Below are 20,089 nucleotides of genomic sequence, written 5' to 3'. Positions count from 1 at the left end.
GTTTGTATTGTCAGTCAGTTTCTTCTCGGCCGCCTGCTGCTGATCGGCCTCCGTGTTTCTTCCCTCCTGTCCTGGTGAGCAGAACTTTTCCCCTCTGATGTCTGGAGTTGCTGTGCCTTTAAAAGTTTTCACACCCTGTGAACTGCTCCGCGTTCCCTCAGGTCGCTGATCCTCTCAGAGTTTCGTTGGGATTTTGCCTTAAACACATCTGATGCCTTCAAACTGACATTTCTGCTCATCAAACATCTCAAGCTGTTAAGCTGGACAGAAAACATCCGTGAGCATCAAGTTTTGGGTTTGGACTTTGACTAGGCCATCTCCTGTTATCTCTAGCTGTAGGTTTTTCTGCTGTAAGGTGAACCTCCACCACAGTCTCCAGCAGAAGAAAAGCATCCCCTCAGCATGATTCTGCCACCACTGTGCTTCAGTGTGAGGATGGTGTGTCCGGCAGCACACGCTCCCTTTAGCTCAGACTCTGGAGTATTAAAACATCCTAATTTAGATTTTAAATCTTACTTTGATTATGAACGTCACAGTTTTAAAATGTTCTTTTCAGTAAATGTTGATTATCCATCATTATTTTTCCACTTTGTGTCATAAAATCCCAGTAAATGTTGCGTTTCGTTGGAAAGCTGCCGGGGTGTGAATACTTTAGTGTGGTGGTGGTTTGACACCTGCTGGCTCTCCTGTCCTGATCGGCTCTCCTCCGTTGCCGTGGCGACGCCGGCCTCTCTCCTGTTTCGTCCGTTCAGTGGGTGTGGGACGCATCAGAACCGGGTTTCAGGTTAGCGGTCCAGTTCCAGCTGCCGATGTGAAATGATTTAGTTTTTCTGTGGGACTCCGACCTGTCCAGGTGTGATGCTGGTTGCTGATTCATGCTGCTGTTTCCCACCTGCCCTGCTCACATGAAGGGAGAGCGACGCGATGCAGCGGCCGCGCTCTGCTTCCTGTCTGAGCCTCTGATCCGTTCCCCCCTCAGCTCCTCATCTGTCCCCCGGTGACCCGCTTCTTCTTCGGCCGCCGGGAGCCGTTCCACAAGCTGCTGATCCAGGGAGACTCGGCCGGCCGGCTGTCGCTGTGGAGCGTCCCGGACGCCACGCCGCCGCAGCCGACCGCCACGCCAACAGGTGAGCAGCAGCCTGATGCTGCGCTGCAGCTAGCAGTTATTTCACCGATCGATTAATCGATCATTCTGACGATTAATCGATCATTCTGATGATTAATCGATCATTCTGATGATTAGTCACTGATTAATATTTTAAAAATGCCACATAGAAATACATTAAAACATGCAAACAAATAATTCTGTTCCTTTTTTAAAAAGAAAATAAACATTTCATTGGTTAAATAACATTCCCTCATTATGAACAGGTGAAGATAAAACTTTATGATTTAGTTTAATTTCAACAGGTGGAAATGATCCTTTTAAAAGGTTAATTAAATAAAGATAACAAAATAAAATATAAATTGAGATGAATATAAATGTGTTTTTGATAGTTTATTTTCCTATAATCTGCTTCCAATGAGCTTTTATATGAAGGCTGCTGCACATGAGTGACACCTGGTGGACAGACGTTGTCACTGACCAGCATCAGCTTTTCTCATAAACTGTATTTATTTGGGTCGGTGTTTATCGTTCAGTCTGTTATCAGACTCAGATGATGGTTCTTTGCAGAGCTGCAGATGTCGTCCACCATCAGCCTGCAGGAGGCGTTCGATAAGCTGACGCCCGTCTCGTCAGGGATCATCGACCAGCTGAGCGTCCTGCCCAACAAGCAGCAGCCCATCAAGGTTCAAAGGAATTAACAGAAACTAAATGGAAACCTGCTTCTTTGTGCCTGGTTGAGTCATTTCCTGTCGTTTTGTTGCCCAGGTTACGGCCAGCGTCTACATCCCGTCTCAGGGCCGGCTGGTCTGCGGCCGGGAGGACGGCAGCATCGTCCTGGTCCCCGCCACGCAGACGGCCATCGTGCAGCTGCTGCAGGGGGAGCACATGCTGCGCAGGGGTGAGGATGATGATGATGATGGTGGTGATGGTGGTCTAGTATCATGAAACACTCAGTGAGACACAGACACATGCTCCTGAATGCTCAGCTTTAATAGGGTCTGAATAACTTCAACACCTTCGGCTAAAAATTATTAAAATGCTTTGAAATGCAACACCAAATGCAGCTTTTGGTTTTTATGAAGTGACAAAATACCTGTTGACGCTGCAGGCTGGCCGCCCCACCGGACGCTGCGGGGTCACCGGAACAAGGTGACCTGCGTCCTCTACCCGTACCAGGTGTCGCCCCGCTACGACCAGCGCTCCCTGGTGTCCGGAGGAGTGGACTTCTCCGTCATCGTCTGGGACATTTTCACCGGAGAGATGAAGCACATCTTCTGCGTTCATGGAGGGGAAATCAGCCAGCTGATCGTCCCGCCGGAAAACTGCAGTGTAAGGCCGGAGACGTCTTCATGTCCAACCGTCCGTCCAGCCGTCCGGCTCCACGCTTTATCCGTTACAACCGACTCGGGCTGGAACTGGTTTAGCTAGCGATTAATCTATCGATTTTTCTGACGATTAATTGATTAATCGGACTGGCACATTCTGCAGATTTTTTATTTAACTTTTTTAATACAATATTGGAAATCAATATTAGAAAAATCAATTCAGTGTCACAAACCAGTCGGGCTCCAACTGACGATTATTTTAGTAATCGATTATTCTGACAATTAATCGATTAATCGTCTAAAACTTGACACATCCTTCAGATTCTTCATTTAATTACTTAGGCCTTTTTGTACAATGTTAGAAATGCATTAAAAGACACAGATAACCAAATCAAATCAGGCTCCAGCCATTATTTTAGTAATCGATTACTCTGAGGATTATTTGTTTCTTTCCAAACATGTTATTTCTGGCCCACATGACCACACCTCCGCCTCTGTGCTTTGGTTTTCTCCAGACTGTGAACTTTGACCTAATTGATCATGACGGGGATCTTTGCTGACGTTCAGCTCTGACTCTGTTCAGTCGCGGTTTGAGTCCCTGCCGTTTCCTCCCTGCAGACCCGCGTGCAGCACTGCGTTTGCTCCGTGGCCAGCGACCACTCCGTCGGCCTGCTCAGCCTGCGGGAGAGGAAGTGCATCATGCTGGCGTCCCGACACCTCTTCCCCATCCAGGTCATCAAGTGGCGGCCGGCCGACGACTACCTGGTGGTGGGATGCTCCGACGGCTCCGTCTACGTCTGGCAGATGGACACAGGTGAGACCCGACCGTTTCCCCGGGAGAAACTGGGTCATCAGGGGGTCAGAGGTTGGAGGAATCAGTAAAAAATAAAGCCGGTTCAAAAGGATTCTAAGAATCATCAGGTTGAGATTCACTGGTTAATTAGAAAGAATAAAATCGTAATGCTACTGGAATAAAGTTGTCATGTAAGAATAAACTATTTGTAACATAGTATTCATAATGTCGTGCTATGAGGATAACATCTTAGTAGTGAGAATAGTCGTAATGATACAAGAATAAAGTCATAATAATGCCAATCACTCACTTTAGGTTAAATATTTTTGCCAGTATTTTGTATCATTTTTCACTTCAAGATTCAAGTTTTTTTTTCCTGGTTTTGGTCAAAAAAGCCAAATGTTGTTCAGCGTTGCTGATTTTTCTTTTTGTTAAAACGTCCATGGGGTGAATTCTCAATTTCACTTTTCTGTACTGAACCAAAGCGGCTTCCAGGTCTGGTTCTGGAGGTGGACGTTCTGTCCTCAGAACGTCCTCGTCTTCCTCTGGTTCCCCAAGGCTCAGTACTCCGTCCCAGGTTGTGTTTAGATGTTTCTCTAATATATTATGAGTCGTCAGTGTGGTCATTCATTCAGCTGTACTGGATGCAGTCTGGGAATGTGAGTCGGGTCGGACTGAGGAAACATCAGCCTGATGAGCTGCTGCTCTGCTGCAGGGTAGCTAAGTGTGAAATTAAAGGAGGGGTGGAAGTGGTCAGGCGTTGGACAGGTAATGGGGCCGCGGCTGATGGCTCCTTCATCACTCGTTCAATACCTGACTGACTGACTGACTGACTGACTGACTGACTGACTGCAGAGCGAACTCTCTGCTCTGATGATGTCTCCATAAACATCTCTGCATGCAGCCACAGCTGAGATGGAAAATACTGAATTACACCAAGGCACATAGAGCTGTAAGGATCTGCTGTTTTCACTGTTTGACCTGCAAAATATTATTTATTGATAGTAACAAAAATATAATGGACTGATAAAACAATATTTTAGTGAACACAATATGTTACACTAGCTAATTATGTTTAACCTAAAATTACATGTATTCTACTACAAACTGGTAGAATACATGGCGTGAAAGACTTTACTCTCTCAATTTCACAATTTTACTCTCTCAATTTCACAACTTTACTCTCTCAATTTCACAACTTTACTCTCAATTTCACGACTTTACTCAATATCATGACTTTACTCTCAATTTCACGACTTTACTGTCAATTTAATGACTTTACTCTCTCAGTATCATGACTTTACTCAATATCATGACTTTACTCTCTCAATTAGTGTGGCTTTATCACTCCGTTGTAACAGTTTTATGTGGTAGATCCAGTTCCGCTGATTATGTTAATCAGATAGAAAAATGACAAACTGGTAATTAAACAGTTTATTATTTTTATTCAATTTTGAAAAAATAAAAATCATCAGTCTCTATTGCATGTTTGAATGTATTACAGAAAAAGAAGAAACACATTCCCTTACAATATTCCCCTTACATACAGAAGTTACTGACAAAAACTTACATCCGAGGAAGAATGCAAAAGATAAATAACTGAATTTTTAAAAGAATAAAAAAAAATCCCAAAAATGAAATGAACAAATAAATGTGAAATGGTGCAAAAATAATTCAAGAACATATTCTTAAAGATCAGTAAACATTAAACTATAATGAACAGGAGACATTTAAATATCCAAAGTAAATAAACAAAACAACAAATAACATTAATTATTAAGTCTTTGTAAACAAAATTGTCATAAAAAGTAAGTTGAGACCAAATCACCAGACTAAAGACTTTTATCATCCAGTTTTTGGTAGAAAGAGAGAAATCTGCCCGTCTGGTTTAAAGCAGCCGGGCCTTCCTGTTATCTGTTGAAGTGGTTTAAATTGGCAGCTCTCCCTGTGTTTGTGTTCCAGGAGCTCTGGATCGCTGCGTGATGGGAATCACGGCGGTGGAGATCCTGAACGCCTGCGACGAGCTCGCCCCCGCCACCGTTGACGCCCTGAGCCACTCTGCGGTCAACCTGAAGCAGGCCATGACGCGCCGCAGCCTGGCGGCGCTCAAGAACATGGCGCAGCACAAGCTGCAGACGCTGGCAACCAACCTGCTGGCTGCGGACAACGCCGACAAGGTAACGCCTGGTGATGTCACCAACCAGACCGGGAGGGCGAGTCGGGCCCGAGTCCCGCAGGGAGACTCACAGAGACAACTAGCAACAACCAGGTTAACCAGAGTGAACTAGCAACAACCAGGTTAACCAGAGACAACTAGCAACATCCAGGTTTACTAGAGACAACTAGCAACAACCAGGTTAACCAGAGTGAACTAGCAACAACCAGGTTAACCAGAGTGAACTAGCAACAACCAGGTTAACCAGAGACAACTAGCAACAACCAGGTTAACCAGAGACAACTAGCAACATCCAGGTTTACTAGAGACAACTAGCAACAACCAGGTTAACCAGAGACAACTAGCAACAACCAGGTTAACCAGAGACAACTAGCAACAACCAGGTTAACCAGAGTGAACTAGCAACAACCAGGTTAACCAGAGACAACTAGCAACATCCAGGTTTACTAGAGACAACTAGCAACAACCAGGTTAACCAGAGTGAACTAGCAACAACCAGGTTAACCAGAGACAAATAGCAACATCCAGGTTAACCAGAGACAACTAGCAACAACCAGGTTAACCAGAGACAAATAGCAACAACCAGGTTAACCAGAGACAACTAGCAACAACCAGGTTAACCAGAGTGAACTAGCAACAACCAGGTTAACCAGAGACAAATAGCAACATCCAGGTTAACCAGAGACAAATAGCAACAACCAGGTTAACCAGAGTGAACTAGCAACAACCAGGTTAACCAGAGTGAACTAGCAACAACCAGGTTAACCAGAGACAAATAGCAACATCCAGGTTAACCAGAGACAACTAGCAACAACCAGGTTAACCAGAGTGAACTAGCAACATCCAGGTTAACCAGAGACAACTAGCAACAACCAGGTTAACCAGAGACAACTAGCAACATCCAGGTTAACCAGAGACAACTAGCAACAACCAGGTTAACCAGAGTGAACTAGCAACAACCAGGTTAACCAGAGACAACTAGCAACATCCAGGTTTACTAGAGACAACTAGCAACAACCAGGTTAACCAGAGTGAACTAGCAACAACCAGGTTAACCAGAGTGAACTAGCAACAACCAGGTTAACCAGAGACAACTAGCAACAACCAGGTTAACCAGAGACAACTAGCAACATCCAGGTTTACTAGAGACAACTAGCAACAACCAGGTTAACCAGAGACAACTAGCAACAACCAGGTTAACCAGAGACAACTAGCAACAACCAGGTTAACCAGAGTGAACTAGCAACAACCAGGTTAACCAGAGACAACTAGCAACATCCAGGTTTACTAGAGACAACTAGCAACAACCAGGTTAACCAGAGTGAACTAGCAACAACCAGGTTAACCAGAGACAAATAGCAACATCCAGGTTAACCAGAGACAACTAGCAACAACCAGGTTAACCAGAGACAAATAGCAACAACCAGGTTAACCAGAGACAACTAGCAACAACCAGGTTAACCAGAGTGAACTAGCAACAACCAGGTTAACCAGAGACAAATAGCAACATCCAGGTTAACCAGAGACAAATAGCAACAACCAGGTTAACCAGAGTGAACTAGCAACAACCAGGTTAACCAGAGTGAACTAGCAACAACCAGGTTAACCAGAGACAAATAGCAACATCCAGGTTAACCAGAGACAACTAGCAACAACCAGGTTAACCAGAGTGAACTAGCAACATCCAGGTTAACCAGAGACAACTAGCAACAACCAGGTTAACCAGAGACAACTAGCAACATCCAGGTTAACCAGAGACAACTAGCAACAACCAGGTTAACCAGAGTGAACTAGCAACAACCAGGTTAACCAGAGACAACTAGCAACATCCAGGTTAACCAGAGACAACTAGCAACAACCAGGTTAACCAGAGTGAACTAGCAACAACTAGGTTAACCAGAGAGAACTAGCAACAACCAGGTTAACCAGAGACAACTAGCAACATCCAGGTTAACCAGAGACAACTAGCAACAACCAGGTTAACCAGAGTGAACTAGCAACAACCAGGTTTACTAGAGACAACTAGCAACATCCAGGTTAACCAGAGACAACTAGCAACAACCAGGTTAACCAGAGACAACTAGCAACATCCAGGTTAACCAGAGACAACTAGCAACAACCAGGTTAACCAGAGTGAACTAGCAACAACCAGGTTTACTAGAGACAACTAGCAACAACCAGGTTAACCAGAGACAACTAGCAACATCCAGGTTAACCAGAGACAACTAGCAACAACCAGGTTAACCAGAGTGAACTAGCAACAACCAGGTTTATTAGAGACAACTAGCAATAACCAGGTTTACTAGAGACAAATAGCAACAACCAGGTTAACCAGAGACAACTAGCAACATCCAGGTTAACCAGAGACAACTAGCAACATCCAGGTTAACCAGATAACTGGGAACAAGTCTGTCAACTAGTTTGTCCCTGTACTAGTCCATCCATCCATCTGTCCTCCATGTCAGAGATCCTGTTGCCATGGTAACGGGCCCAGCGGACACTCTGTCTCATGATGCGTGTCTTGATGCATCATCAGTGATCAGATTCGTTCTGGATAGAACCAACAACCTGAAAGTGGGTCTGGAGGTTCTGGTCTCTGTGAAACATCCACAGTTAACCTGCTGTATCGGATATCAGAACCACGTGTTCTGGTTCTGGTTCTGGTTCTGAGCTGGATGCAGAAGCTGTTGGTCGTCTTTGTCTCTCGCCTCTTGGCGTCTCCAGCTGTTTTTAGATCTGAAGTTTTTCCGTCAAACTCGACGGCCTGACCCGTCCTGACAGAGATGACCCCGCCCACACGGGGGATCCCAGAGCGGAAAACAAGCGCCCTGAATTATTTAGTGTTGTGAAGAGCGTTTAGTTGAGCTGCTGTTTGACTTTTACTGGTTCCCTCAGGAAGTGGATCAGCCCCAGACGTTTGTCTCTGTTTTCTCCTCCTAACCTTCGTGTTTTTCTGTAATCACACCTGAAACCTGCAGTCCTTCCTCCATTAGACGCTCATCGCCCTGCTTTCTTCCTCATATCAACTCGGAACCAGCCATTATCCCCGCTGTGTGTGTGTGTGTGTGTGTGTGTGTGTGTGTGTGTTTTATCCCCCGCTGCGGGTAATGAAGGATAATGACCGTAAAATATCAGGCGGTGAAGCCAAAGCGATTCCAGGCGGCTGGTGTTTGATTTCTGTTCTGAGGATCTCTGCCTCTGACTTTCACTTCGTCCTCAACGGGTTCATGGAACAGGAACACAGACGCTTTGCTTTTATTTCAGATTTGACCCAAATCACTGAAACGACTCCAATGAAAACCACAAATGATCTCCGACTTCCAGCTGATTAGTAGCTCTTCACTGTTCTCATCCTGCTGGACCTTCATCCTTTCATCTGTCCTCAGAACGTCCTCGTCTTCCTCTGGTTCCCCAAGGCTCAGTACTCGGCCCCCTGCTGCTTATTCCTTACCTCTAGCATCTGTCCATTGCTTAACTAGTGAATCTGTCCACATTAATCATAACACAAACATTTAATCTTCAAAGTGTTGCCTTTAAATCCAGCTGTCAGATTTGTGAATGAACCTATCAGAAGCTCACAAAACATTCCCAGTTTGTTTAAAGCAGCAGAGACCTTAGTGTATGTAAACTTCATTTAAATCAAGGAAAAGCCAATATAAATAAAGTAACAACTTAGTCTTATTTAAAGTCAGTAAATTATTTGTTCAACTGGTTTGAAATCAATTGAAATTCTTATGAATTTTAAAATTTATGCTTTTAAAAAAGGGACAGAAATGGACCAGAAACCAGAATAATGTGTGAATTCACGGCCCAGGAACCTTGAACACCGTTTAACGTTTACATATCACTGTTTCTGGGTCTGGTGCTCTGATGGACACGTTAGATTGATTCAATCAAATGTCCCACCGTTGGAGCGGTTCCTGAACGCATCGCGGCTGCAGCCTGTCAGTCAGCTGATCACCGGGACTTTTTATTTTCCTCATTTAAGTTTAAACAGGAGAGAAAACCGGACAGGTCAGCAGTTTACAGCAGGACCTTCCTCTGTGAGGTCTGAACTGAGTGTGTGTGTGTGTGTGTGTGTGTGTGTGTGTGTGTGTGTGTGTGTGTGTGTGTGTGTGTGTGTGTGTGTGTGTGTGTGTGTGTGTGTGTGTGTGTGTGTGTGCCGTTTGCCTGAAGGGCCCTGCAGGACGATGACCTTTAGATCGACTTCCCGGGAGCTAGAATAAGTCGGCCTCGCCTGAGAGCAGCTGCTTCCACCTTTTCCATTTGATTTAAACTCCTCAGACGTGTTGCAAATAAAAATAAGTTTAAAAATGAACTAAGCTGTTGGTGTTTACAGATTTAATCCCTCTGATTTGCCTTGATGTCATTCTTAATTTGGAAGTTCCTTTAGATCCTCCTGCCTTCGTCTCAAACTTTGTTTATTTCAGACGTAGGAATGTGGTAAATGTTTTTGTGATCTGCAGAACATATTCATGTTTCTGTGGATGAAGTGGTAATGCGGCCCTCTGCCTGTAGATGGCACTGTTTCTCCACCAGAGTAGTCAGAAAAAGAGGCACATTCATGTTTGTGGAGGAAGGAAAATGTTGCTAATGTAGTGAATCTGAGAGCTCAGCCTCTGTGAACACTCAGACTGGAATCTGGAGCTGAAATTCAAGGTAATGGTGTGTTTACCAGCTTACAGTTCTGTTAAAATAACTAAAACAATTGAACCAAAACCAACCTGTGTTGTTGCTGTGGGAGAAACCTCGCTGTCTTATCGCTGTGCATTTAATCACGGTTAGAATCTGTTGCTAAGAAGATAAAAACTGGAGCGAAGCGCTGAGGCAAACTGCAGGCTCACATCAGCAGCAAAGGTTCATGTTCATTATTAGGCAGAACAATCTGCAGGCGGCTAATCCAGATGTTAGCTAGCATGTTGGTAACATACTCCATCCAGTTAGCAAACAGCAGCTTATAAACTGAAATGAGCAAAAATGCTAATGTTAGCTTTAATGCTCCCATTAAATGTGGGGGATCATTAGCATGACTTCCAATGGCAGCTGCAGATATGCTGAGTTCACTTCAGTACGATAAATACAGATTTGGCTAGTTGGCACCTAATCAAATGTGTTTAAAACTGAAACGCTCCAGTTTGTTGAAGCTTTCTTCCTTCCTCCTTCAGGGTAATTTGCCCAAATACTCCCACAATGCCCTGGTGGTCCAGGCGATGAAGACCAACCTGACGGACCCCGACATGCACGTTCTGTTCTTCGACGTGGAGGCGCTGATCATCCAGCTTCTGACAGAGGAGGCTCAGCGGCCCAACCCGACGCTGGTCTCCCCCGAGACGCTGCAGAAGAGCCAGGCGGGCGCCGACAAGGGCGGCTCCTACCTGGCCAACAAGATCTTCAAACAGGTGCGCTGGCGACCCGCGGGGGTCCGAGGTTCCCTCCGTCCGCCGGCTGACGAGCCTCTGCTGTTCCCAGGTGAAGGAGACGATGAAGGAGACGATCAAGGAGCACCTGCTGGACGAAGACGAGGAGGAGGAGGAGGAGATGCGGAGGCGCGAGGAGAAGTCCAAGTCCCTGAGTCTGCTGGAGTACAACCTGACCATGGACACGGCCAAGCTGTTCATGTCCTGCCTGCACGCCTGGGGCCTCAACGAGCAGCTGGACGGCATCTGCCTGGAGCGACTGGGCATGCTCAGACCGCACTGCCCCATCTCCTTCGGCCTGATCTCCAGGGGCGGACACATGTCCCTCATGCTGCCCACCTTCAAGGTGGGCACCCTGGACCCACCGGCCGTCCAGCCCGGTTACCCAGCTGTCCGTCTGTCTGTCTGTCCAACCATCTAACCACTCAACTATACGTCTATCCGTTCAACCATCATCAATCTGTCCATCCGTCCTTCAGTATTTTTAACGATATTTATTTTTTCCTTCCTGATGTTCTTTGTTCGTTCTAAATCAGATAAATGTTTCTCCCGTATTTCCCAGGAGTCTTTGCTGCGCCAGCTGTCCCTGGCTACCGGCCTGAAGCTGGCGCTGTCCGACATCGTGGGGAAGGGGACGTACGGCGTGTCCAGGGCCGTCACCACGCAGCACCTGCTGTCGGCCATTTCCCTGGCCAACACGCTGATGGGCATGACCAACGCCACCTTCGTAGGCGAGCACATGAAGAAAGCCCCGGCCAGGTGATCAGCCTTCCACCAAACTTTACCCAGAAAACAAACAAACAAACAAACAAGCTCCTGATCCAGGAGTCCAAACAAGCTGGACTCAAAGAACAGCCTCACATTTTTCACACAGACAGTAAAACCTGAGACCGTCAGGCCTTTAGGTGTGTGTGTGTGTGTGTGTGTGTGTGTGTGTGTGTGTGTGTGTGTGTGTGTGTGTGTGTGTGTGTGTGTGTGTGTGTGTGTGTGTGTGTGTGTGTGTGTGTGTGTGTGTGAGCTGATTGTTCAGTCTGTGTGAGCTCCCATTGAGCTGTGAAAGATTTAGCAGTGAGGTCTGGCTGCTCGAACATTTCATCAACCAGAGAGTGAGTCCAGAAACTCAGAGAACGGATCGGCCCCGACTGGGATCTGTTGTCCAGTCTGGGATCTGTTGTCCAGTCTGGGATCTGTTGTCCAGTCTGGGATCTACTGGGATCTGTTGTCCAGTCTGGGATCTACTGGGATCTGTTGTCCAGTCTGGGATCTACTGGGATCTGTTGTCCAGTCTGGAATCTGTTGTCCAGTCTGGGATCTACTGGGATCTGTTGTCCAGTCTGGGATCTACTGGGATCTGTTGTCCAGTCTGGGATCTAACTTCCCAGGCTTCTTCTTTCTCTTCTTCAGTGACCTCACTTGACTTCTTCTTCATCAACTTAATTTTCAACTTCTCCGAATCCGACTTCTTCTTCTTCTGTGACGATTTCAGTTTCTCTGACTTTGCTGACTTCAGCTTTTTTCTCCTTTGCCCTTAGCTTGTTGTCTGAATCCTGGATGACGGCTCGGTTCTCCTTCAGGTTGTTGGCAAAGTGTTGATGATGTTGGAGTCTGATTGGAAGCAGCTCCAGAAATGAAAACTTAACATTTCAGCTTGTGCGCCTGTTGGTTGGGCGAACTTTGACTTTACTGACTGCTGGTGAAACATTTTAGACTTTCCGGAAGCAGCAGGCGTTGGGCGGCTCAGAGCTGCTGTTGATCATTATCTGGAGAAGAAAGAGGCGGCGAGGTGCAGCAAAACAAAGCTGCAGGTGATGATGAAATACTGAAGCCCGTCGGACACACAGACAGGAGCCTCATCAATCTGAGATGGGAACATGAAAAAGCCAAAAAGCCAAACACGGTCAAATATTCACTAGTGCCGGTTTGGAGTGTTGGAAGTGAAGATTCCTCTTTGACTTTTATAAGGCGGGAGCTGCTGCAGCGGGATGAGACTTCACAGGAAGCTGGAAACTTTCAGCTTATTTCCACGGATCTGTCTGCAGAAAACTGAACGCATCCGAACCTGGAGCCGGCCAGGCCTGAAGGACGGATTCATAGCACTTAAACTTTCCTCATTTCAGCCAAAATCTGCTTCTTATTGGGATTTTATGACTCAAAGTGGTCATTTTTGCCTTTCATCCAGCTAAATAAGACTCACTAAAAGCTGCTGATGTCACGTTTCCCTTTAACCAAATGTTTGGAAAAACATCCACTAAAATAAAAGTTACTTTTAAATACCCAACGTTTTTATTTATGTTTTAAAAGGTTTTTATGTGAAGAAAAACATTAGACATTTGTAAAAAAGAGGACACAGAAATTCTAATCTTTAGGTTGGAAAATTTTGGGAAGTTTTCCAACTAATGAAAAATAAAAATAGTTAAAATAAACGTTACTGGTCCTTTTATCCAGTGCAGTTATTCTGTGGAAACTGTTCAAACTTGCATTTGTTATTTTCCCAGCTGTGTTTAAAAACGTTAACTGACCCGGTGTGGAAGGTCCAAAGAGCCACTAGCGGCCCGGGAGCCACAGGTTGTACACCAGTGGTCTAGATCAAAGCAGATTCATCCTGGGTTAGAACGGCCTAGTCAAAGGACCTGTAGATTATAACCGGACGTGTGGTGTGTGAGTTGGAGTGACGGTGTGACCTTTAACCTTTGGGGGTCCGTCCCAGACCGTTGTTTCTGTCCCGTCTCTGAAGTTTGTGCTATTCTTCCTCCTCCTCTCGCTGGAGTGATCTGTCGCCTAGCAACCGGCATCGACCGTCTCATCGATCGTTGTATTGGAAGTGTTTGTGTGTCTCTGTGAAAGTTCGGCGCCTCCAGTCTGTTCAGGGAGGACTGCACCCAAAATTCAATAGACTGGAGCCCAACACACACACACACACACACACACACACACACACACACACACACACACACACACACACCTGAAGCGCACAGTGGTGGCTTGAGGAGAGCAGAATGAGTCAGAGTGAGACCTCCCTCCCGCTGTTTGCTGTGGATGGTCTTGTTTTCCTGTCTCTGCCCCCCCGCCTCGTTAATATTTGATGGCTCCTCTTTGTTGCCCCCCCAGGCCCCCCAGACCAGGAGGAACCCCGGAGTCTCCTCGGAGGACGCCCGCCGCCCCCCCGCAGCCCTCCAACCCGGCGCTACAGGCCCAGATCAAACAAGGTAACTACAAAAGGAGGGGCGCTTGCTGCGGCCGCCCCTGAGGCCCTGCCAGGCCAGGGGGCGGGTGGGGCTTATAATGCAGCCCACCGGCGGTTAACCCCGCAGAAACGTGTCGGGTTCGAGGTCCGAGGGCCAAATCTGGCCCACCTTAACCCAACCAACCAGCCAACTTAAGTATTTAAAATCTGGTCCAACTGGATCAGAACTGACCCAAAGTGAGACGAGGTGGACGAGTGATGAGTCTGTAGGCACCAGGCTGTCTGTTCATGGTGGTGAAATGAATGTGTGAAGGGATGAAAGTGAACCAGGTTGGATACTAACTGCTCATATCTAACCCGCACAGCCTTGTCTTCGCTGCCCCTGTCCTGGGCTTTGTTTAGGCCGTTTATTCAGACAAATGAAACGTTTTTAATTCATTTCGGCCGATTAAACGAAACGTTGTGGCTGCAGATGAAGCAGGAAGGTGAAGCTGCTGCGCCTCCCTGTAGGGGAGGATTTAACCAGCTGCCACCATCTGCCCACTACACACACACACACACACACACACACACACACCCTGGAGGCGGGGCTTCCCTGCTATTGTCCCGCCTTAATTGAGGCCAAGCATGACAAGCGTGTGGACTTATTCATACCACGCGCCTATTGAGGCCCGGCCCGGCCCGGCCCAGTCCTCCTGGTACCCCGCGCTGCGGCTCCTTTCACATGGAAATGGAGCCAGGAGGCCCCTCTGATGTGCTGCAGCAGGAACACACACAGTCCCAGTCCATCCTGCTTTTCCTCAGTGGGAACAATGGGGAGATTTTCTGCACTTTAGCTCCTGGTTTCCTGCACAGATCAGAACCAAAACCTTTAACCAGAGAGTCCAGTTATCTGAGCTAAAACATGATGCCACCGTCTGGATCAGTCTGAACAACGAAAGTGATTTTTTCCCCTTTTATTCATGTTTTTAGACCAACATGTGAACAAATAGACATTTTACAGAGTTTTGTAACCTAAGAGACCATCTTGTTTTGGTTGCAGGTTAGTAGAAGGTGGTTTGTTTAAAAACTAATAACTAGTTTTCAGTGAGTGAAGTGTTTAGTTTTACCTTTACACTGTAAATATTGATTATGATTAGCAGGTTTTTAATAAAAGCTAGCCAAGAGCTGGACTCTGGTAAAAGCAGCAAATGTTGGGTTACATTGCTAACTGAAGCTAATTGCTAATCGAAGCTAATAGCTTCCTCTACTTCCTGTCTGTCTGAATGTGGATTTAATTCACTTCCTGTTTTGTTTTCCTGACTTCCTTCCTCCTCTGGCAGCTTTTCTGTCATTTCTAACCTTTTTCTTTTCTTCTCGACTATTTTCTCTCCCTCTCTTCCTTTCCAAGCTGCCAGCGCTGCCACTGCTGGGGCTCCAGGGGCCCCTGGGGGCCACCCTCAGGGGGCCCCTGGCTCTCATAACATCCCCTCAGTCAACGAAGGTACAGACTGATGTGACGGGTGCCGCTTAGGGAAAGTTTGCAGCCGTGTCCATGCTTTCTGCAGAGAGCCTCCATTCCCTCTGCCTCTCCTCCGTTGGTTTCCTCTCTGTGCTTCATGCGTCCTTCGCCTCCTCGCTCTTCTTCTCTGTTCCTTTCCAATCTGCCCACCTTGTTTCTCCTTCCTTGCATCAGTCTGGTTCCCCACAGTGTCTGCTGTTCACCTCAGGTCTATAGCTCCAGTCTTTGTCCTTGTTTTGGATTGGAAATGTCTTCATGTCGGTCTCAGTTCGCTCTCAGATCAGCCACGCTGCAGTTTTAAACTCAGATGCTTCAAAATGCTTCAGGGAAATTCATGTGACTTTCTGAATCAGACCTGTTTGGATTTATGAAGCATAAAGTATTGTGCAAAAGTCTTGAGTCTTTCATCCTTTTGTTAAAAGATGCTAATATATTTTAACGTTTAACCAGTCAGCATTAAAATCTAAAGGATGAATTCTTTACTCTTCCATTTATAACATCATGCAGGATAATCTACTTAGAACCAACACTAAATAATGTTATTGAATAGATAAATGTCTAAACAATTGTCAAAATCGGCAGACCCATAATTTACTGTTTCCATTACAAATGAGTGCAGAAATTTGTTTATATAACACCAATGTAAAGAAAATTATATGTACTTTTGCTTTGTTTCCATTAAATAAGAAATTAAATTAAAATCACGTGAATAAGTTTGTTAAAGTAACAAGTCATTAAAAGTCATGCCGTCATCGTCCTACCGCTTCCTGTCGTCATGGTAACATCTGGTTGTGAAAAAGTGTGTTTCCATTGCAGTTTGAAATTTTACTCAAGTAAGAGTAAAAAGTAAAAATACTCCTAAAAGTAAAAAAAATACTCAAGTAAGTGTAATTAAGTAAATGTAATTAGTTACTACCCAACTATACTCATGACCCAAGACTTTTGCACAGTTGAAGAACTACACTGGAAATGTAGCAGAATCCTAGGAAAAGTTTATTTCTGTCTGATCAAATGAAAATAGTTTAAATCTGCGTGTTGTGGACCTGTTCCTCGGGTTTTTCTGCATTTGGAAACGAGCAGAATGTCGTCGGCCAACAGTTTGACCTTCCAGGTAGAAACGCATGTAGAGCTGACCGACGGTCTGAGAGCGCACTGACTGCTGCTGTCCTGACCTTCTGCTCTGTTTGTCTTCTGGTTTGCAGTGTTGTGGAGTCCCTCCTTGTTTTTCCTTTCAGTCCTGATGTTTCAGTCTCTCTGTGCTGTTTGTATGCTTGCTATTTCAGTCATGTCTTTAGCTAGAAGAGGGGAATGGGTCTCCATTAGAACTGCAACAATCTGAGCCTAAAATGTAAAGTAAAGGGCTCAGCAGCGCCGCCATTTTCACCAGCAGCTCATCTGAGACTGTATCTTGTTTGAAACTGGTGAAAGGCTGAATGATAACTGATGTTTCATTTAATTTTTTCAGGTTTGACTCTAAATGAACTGTGGTGCAAACACTTTAACCTGATGTCAAACTCATCCTTTTCTTCCCAGTGCTCCCACAGGATGTGCTCGTTTCTTAAAGCTTGCTGTTTGCCTATGGGGCCGTGAAGTGCCTTTTCAAAGCTCCGTGAACTTTAATTTCCAGCTAACGTGGCAAAAGCAGAGTTTGTCAGAATATTTACCGATGATGGGAACAGCAAGCATGCACACAGACTCATTCTCTGCTTGTACCTAAAACAGTTTTCTGAAGCTTTTAACATCGACTGCAGCATCATAACGACCAGAAAACAGCCGCTGCCCTGCAGAAACAAAAACTTTAACTTGTTGGGATGAATTAGAGAAAATGTTGGACTCATGTTGCAACTATTTAATAAAAACAACATTCTGACTTGTTTTTGGGATATTCTAATAACTTACTTTTTGTCTAATATAAAAAAGTCGGATATATTAGGAAATATCTAATATTGATGATAATATCTAGAAGTTCATTAATCTCAGTTGTTTTCCCCATTTGGACTTTTAGATAAAATTAGTTGGTATCTTCCTGAGTTTTAGTCACTTTTTCTGCTTGAAGTGGAAGAAAAGTTTCAGATTTAAAAACATTTTTTCAACATGTAAGTTTCTGCAGGACAGTGAAACAGATTATTTAGGAATCGATTGACTGATTCATTTTTTCAGAGTTTAAATCTTAAAATAAAATAACGTTATAATTGTTGCTTCTTTCAATTTAAAGCTGGATTTACTCATTGTTATTTTTTAAGCTAAATTTCTTAAAGTTTGATGTGGAAAAAATGAAAATATATCTGAAAATTCCACCGTATTTTATATTTTATCTTTGGAATTAAATAGAGAATAAATCAGTCAATCTCTGTGTTAAGAGTCAAAAGTGCCACGATTCAATGAACAAAAAGTTCAATAAATAAAATTTATAGATATCGCTAATAAAATGATGTTAAATATGCATATGAAATTATTTTATGTTTCAATGATTTATGATACATTAGTAATATAGACAGTATGCATTCAAATGTAGATGAATTATTGTTTTTCAGTTAAAATTATTTCACAATGGACAGAAGAAATAAATTAAAGGATTTTTAGCTTATAGCTTTGCGTCTTTATTTTATTAATAAAGTGTTTAAGTTATTAAGTTTATTAAAGTTAGATTGTTTTGTTTTACACATAAACTGTAAATATGTTGGGTTGTGGCATTTTTGGCCCTGATTTTTCTCGGAGCTGTTCTAATATTTCTAGTTTTCTCTGTTTATCTCGTTGGAAAAGGTAAGTTTAAAGATGGAAACTGGCAAAGAAATTTTCCCTGAAATTTCTTTCCAGCTTACAGCCATCTTCCCTCCATCCCTCACACGTCGTGGAAACCATATATTGAGCTGATATATGTGGCCAGGTGAACGCATCGGCGGGTGTTTGAGTTTGTTCCAGGTGGAAAGCTTGGTGCATATTTTGGTCTAAAATATGAATGTTTTTGTCTCAGACGACGCAGCCAGATGTGAGGCGACACGGAGACATTTTTAAATGTTTTCTTTCGTCCGTTAACTGGGCCACATCTGTGTCTTCAGAAAACCTTCCAGGTTTTCTCGTTTTTCCACATCTGTAAATTTGAATTCATTTGTTTGAACCAAAGTTTGGTGTGTTGTTTCCTTCACGCTGATGTATCTGTTGTTGTTGAGCCGTTTTACCGCCATCAGACACTGTGGTGAGCAGAAATCATGAGTTTGGTCTAACCAAGGCGGCAGATGACGTGTTTCACTGAAGTCATGTGAAGACCATAGGAGTGTGTGTGTGTGTGTGTGTGTGTGTGTGTGTGTGTGTGTGTGTGTGTGTGTGTGTGTGTGTGTGTGTGTGTGTGTGTGTGTGTGTGTGTGTGTGTGTGAGAGAGAGAAAACGTCACTGCTGTTATATCAAAACTCTAAACCAGTGTTTCTCAGACTGGCGCCCCCTAGTGGTATTAGTTTACCATGAATTAGCGCAAAGTGCGACACATACCGTTAGCAAAGGATTGTGTTTATTAATAATAATAGATAAATGGCTTAAAACCGGGTCTCTCATGTAAAGAAGACAACGCCAGGACTACTTATGGACTCAGAGGAAACTAAGTCAGACCTGCTGAGAGTTTAATGAATCGTTCATCATTGATTTGATTCTTTTGAGTCTCGGTGAGAACTGTTCTTTTTTTACAACTTTGTTAGCTTGCAATGCTCTGCTCACACACCAACACCTATTTAATTAGCTTTATTTAATTACAATGATTAACTTAATTAAATATAACTGATTGGAATTGGTGGATAATTTCATATTTAATGGTGCAGAAGAGGCTCTCAACTCAAGTCTGTTTTCTTTTATTGTGCATCTAAAACTGAAACTACCAACATGTGGTAGTAAAGAACAACGTCCTTTTTGATTGACATCATTGGTAATCCATCGTTTCTGAATCTGTAAATAACTAAACTGCCCTGAGTAGACGTGTTTATGCGTTAGAGACGAATATTGGCTGGTTGTTACAGACCAGCTGATTCTGACTTTGGTGACCTGAGTTTTTGCTAACTGGGTTAAATGATCCTGAGCTTGAAGAAGTTTGAGAAACGTTGATCTAAACCGTTTCATGAGGGATCTGTCGCTGCTAATCGACGGCAAAGCGGCGTTTTCATGTGGCAGCAGTGACGGACCGGCGCGATGGAGACCGGGTCGGGTGGATTTCGCTGATCTTTGGCGCCTTTGTGTGCAGGCTGGAGCCAGCTGGCCGCCATGCACTGCGTGATGCTGCCGGACCTCCTGGGCCTGGACAAGTACAGACCGCCTCTGCTGGAGATGCTGGCGAGAAGATGGCAGGACCGATGTCTGGAGGTACGCAGAGATCTGAGAGAGCTGTTTCTGCATGGCTTCCTGAACCAGGAAGTCTGGGCTTTGACTAGACCATCGATTCAGGTCTTATTCAGTCAGTCTGTTAAAGATTTGGTGTTCTGTTTGGGACGATTGTCAGTTTGGTCCAGATTTAGGTTTTGACTCTGGAATACTTTGGTTAAGAGATCAGTATATAGTTCCCACAAGTCTGAACTGAACATGATCCGCCGCCATCTTGGTAGGC

At 44.6% G+C, this 20,089-nt stretch overlaps 1 protein-coding gene across 5 annotated transcripts in view; it reads left to right on the top strand.

The window, feature by feature from the left end:
- wdr7 (WD repeat domain 7) overlaps positions 1-20,089 on the top strand; it is a 67,899-nt gene that overhangs the window by 5,961 nt on the left and 41,849 nt on the right. For 3 of the 5 annotated variants that reach the window (XM_088011200.1, XM_088011199.1, XM_088011201.1), the window contains 11 exons: positions 980-1,127; positions 1,676-1,791; positions 1,874-2,006; positions 2,217-2,437; positions 3,052-3,247; positions 5,189-5,403; positions 10,568-10,801; positions 10,872-11,165; positions 11,382-11,578; positions 13,928-14,025; positions 19,730-19,848. In XM_088011200.1, coding sequence (XP_087867326.1) covers positions 980-1,127; positions 1,676-1,791; positions 1,874-2,006; positions 2,217-2,437; positions 3,052-3,247; positions 5,189-5,403; positions 10,568-10,801; positions 10,872-11,165; positions 11,382-11,578; positions 13,928-14,025; positions 19,730-19,848 — 1,971 coding nt within the window. Of the gene's footprint in view, positions 1-979; positions 1,128-1,675; positions 1,792-1,873; positions 2,007-2,216; positions 2,438-3,051; positions 3,248-5,188; positions 5,404-10,567; positions 10,802-10,871; positions 11,166-11,381; positions 11,579-13,927; positions 14,026-15,393; positions 15,487-19,729; positions 19,849-20,089 lie in introns of all 5 variants that reach the window. The other 2 variants (XM_088011202.1, XM_088011203.1) reach the window with 1 other exon arrangement.

Source organism: Poecilia mexicana, unplaced genomic scaffold, assembly GCF_051168715.1.
Source record: "Poecilia mexicana isolate PSO_F unplaced genomic scaffold, ASM5116871v1 scaffold_12, whole genome shotgun sequence".
Classification (NCBI taxonomy): Eukaryota; Metazoa; Chordata; class Actinopteri; order Cyprinodontiformes; family Poeciliidae; genus Poecilia; species Poecilia mexicana.
Note: the sequence above shows the minus strand (reverse complement) of the source record. Positions and strands in the feature narration are given on the sequence as shown.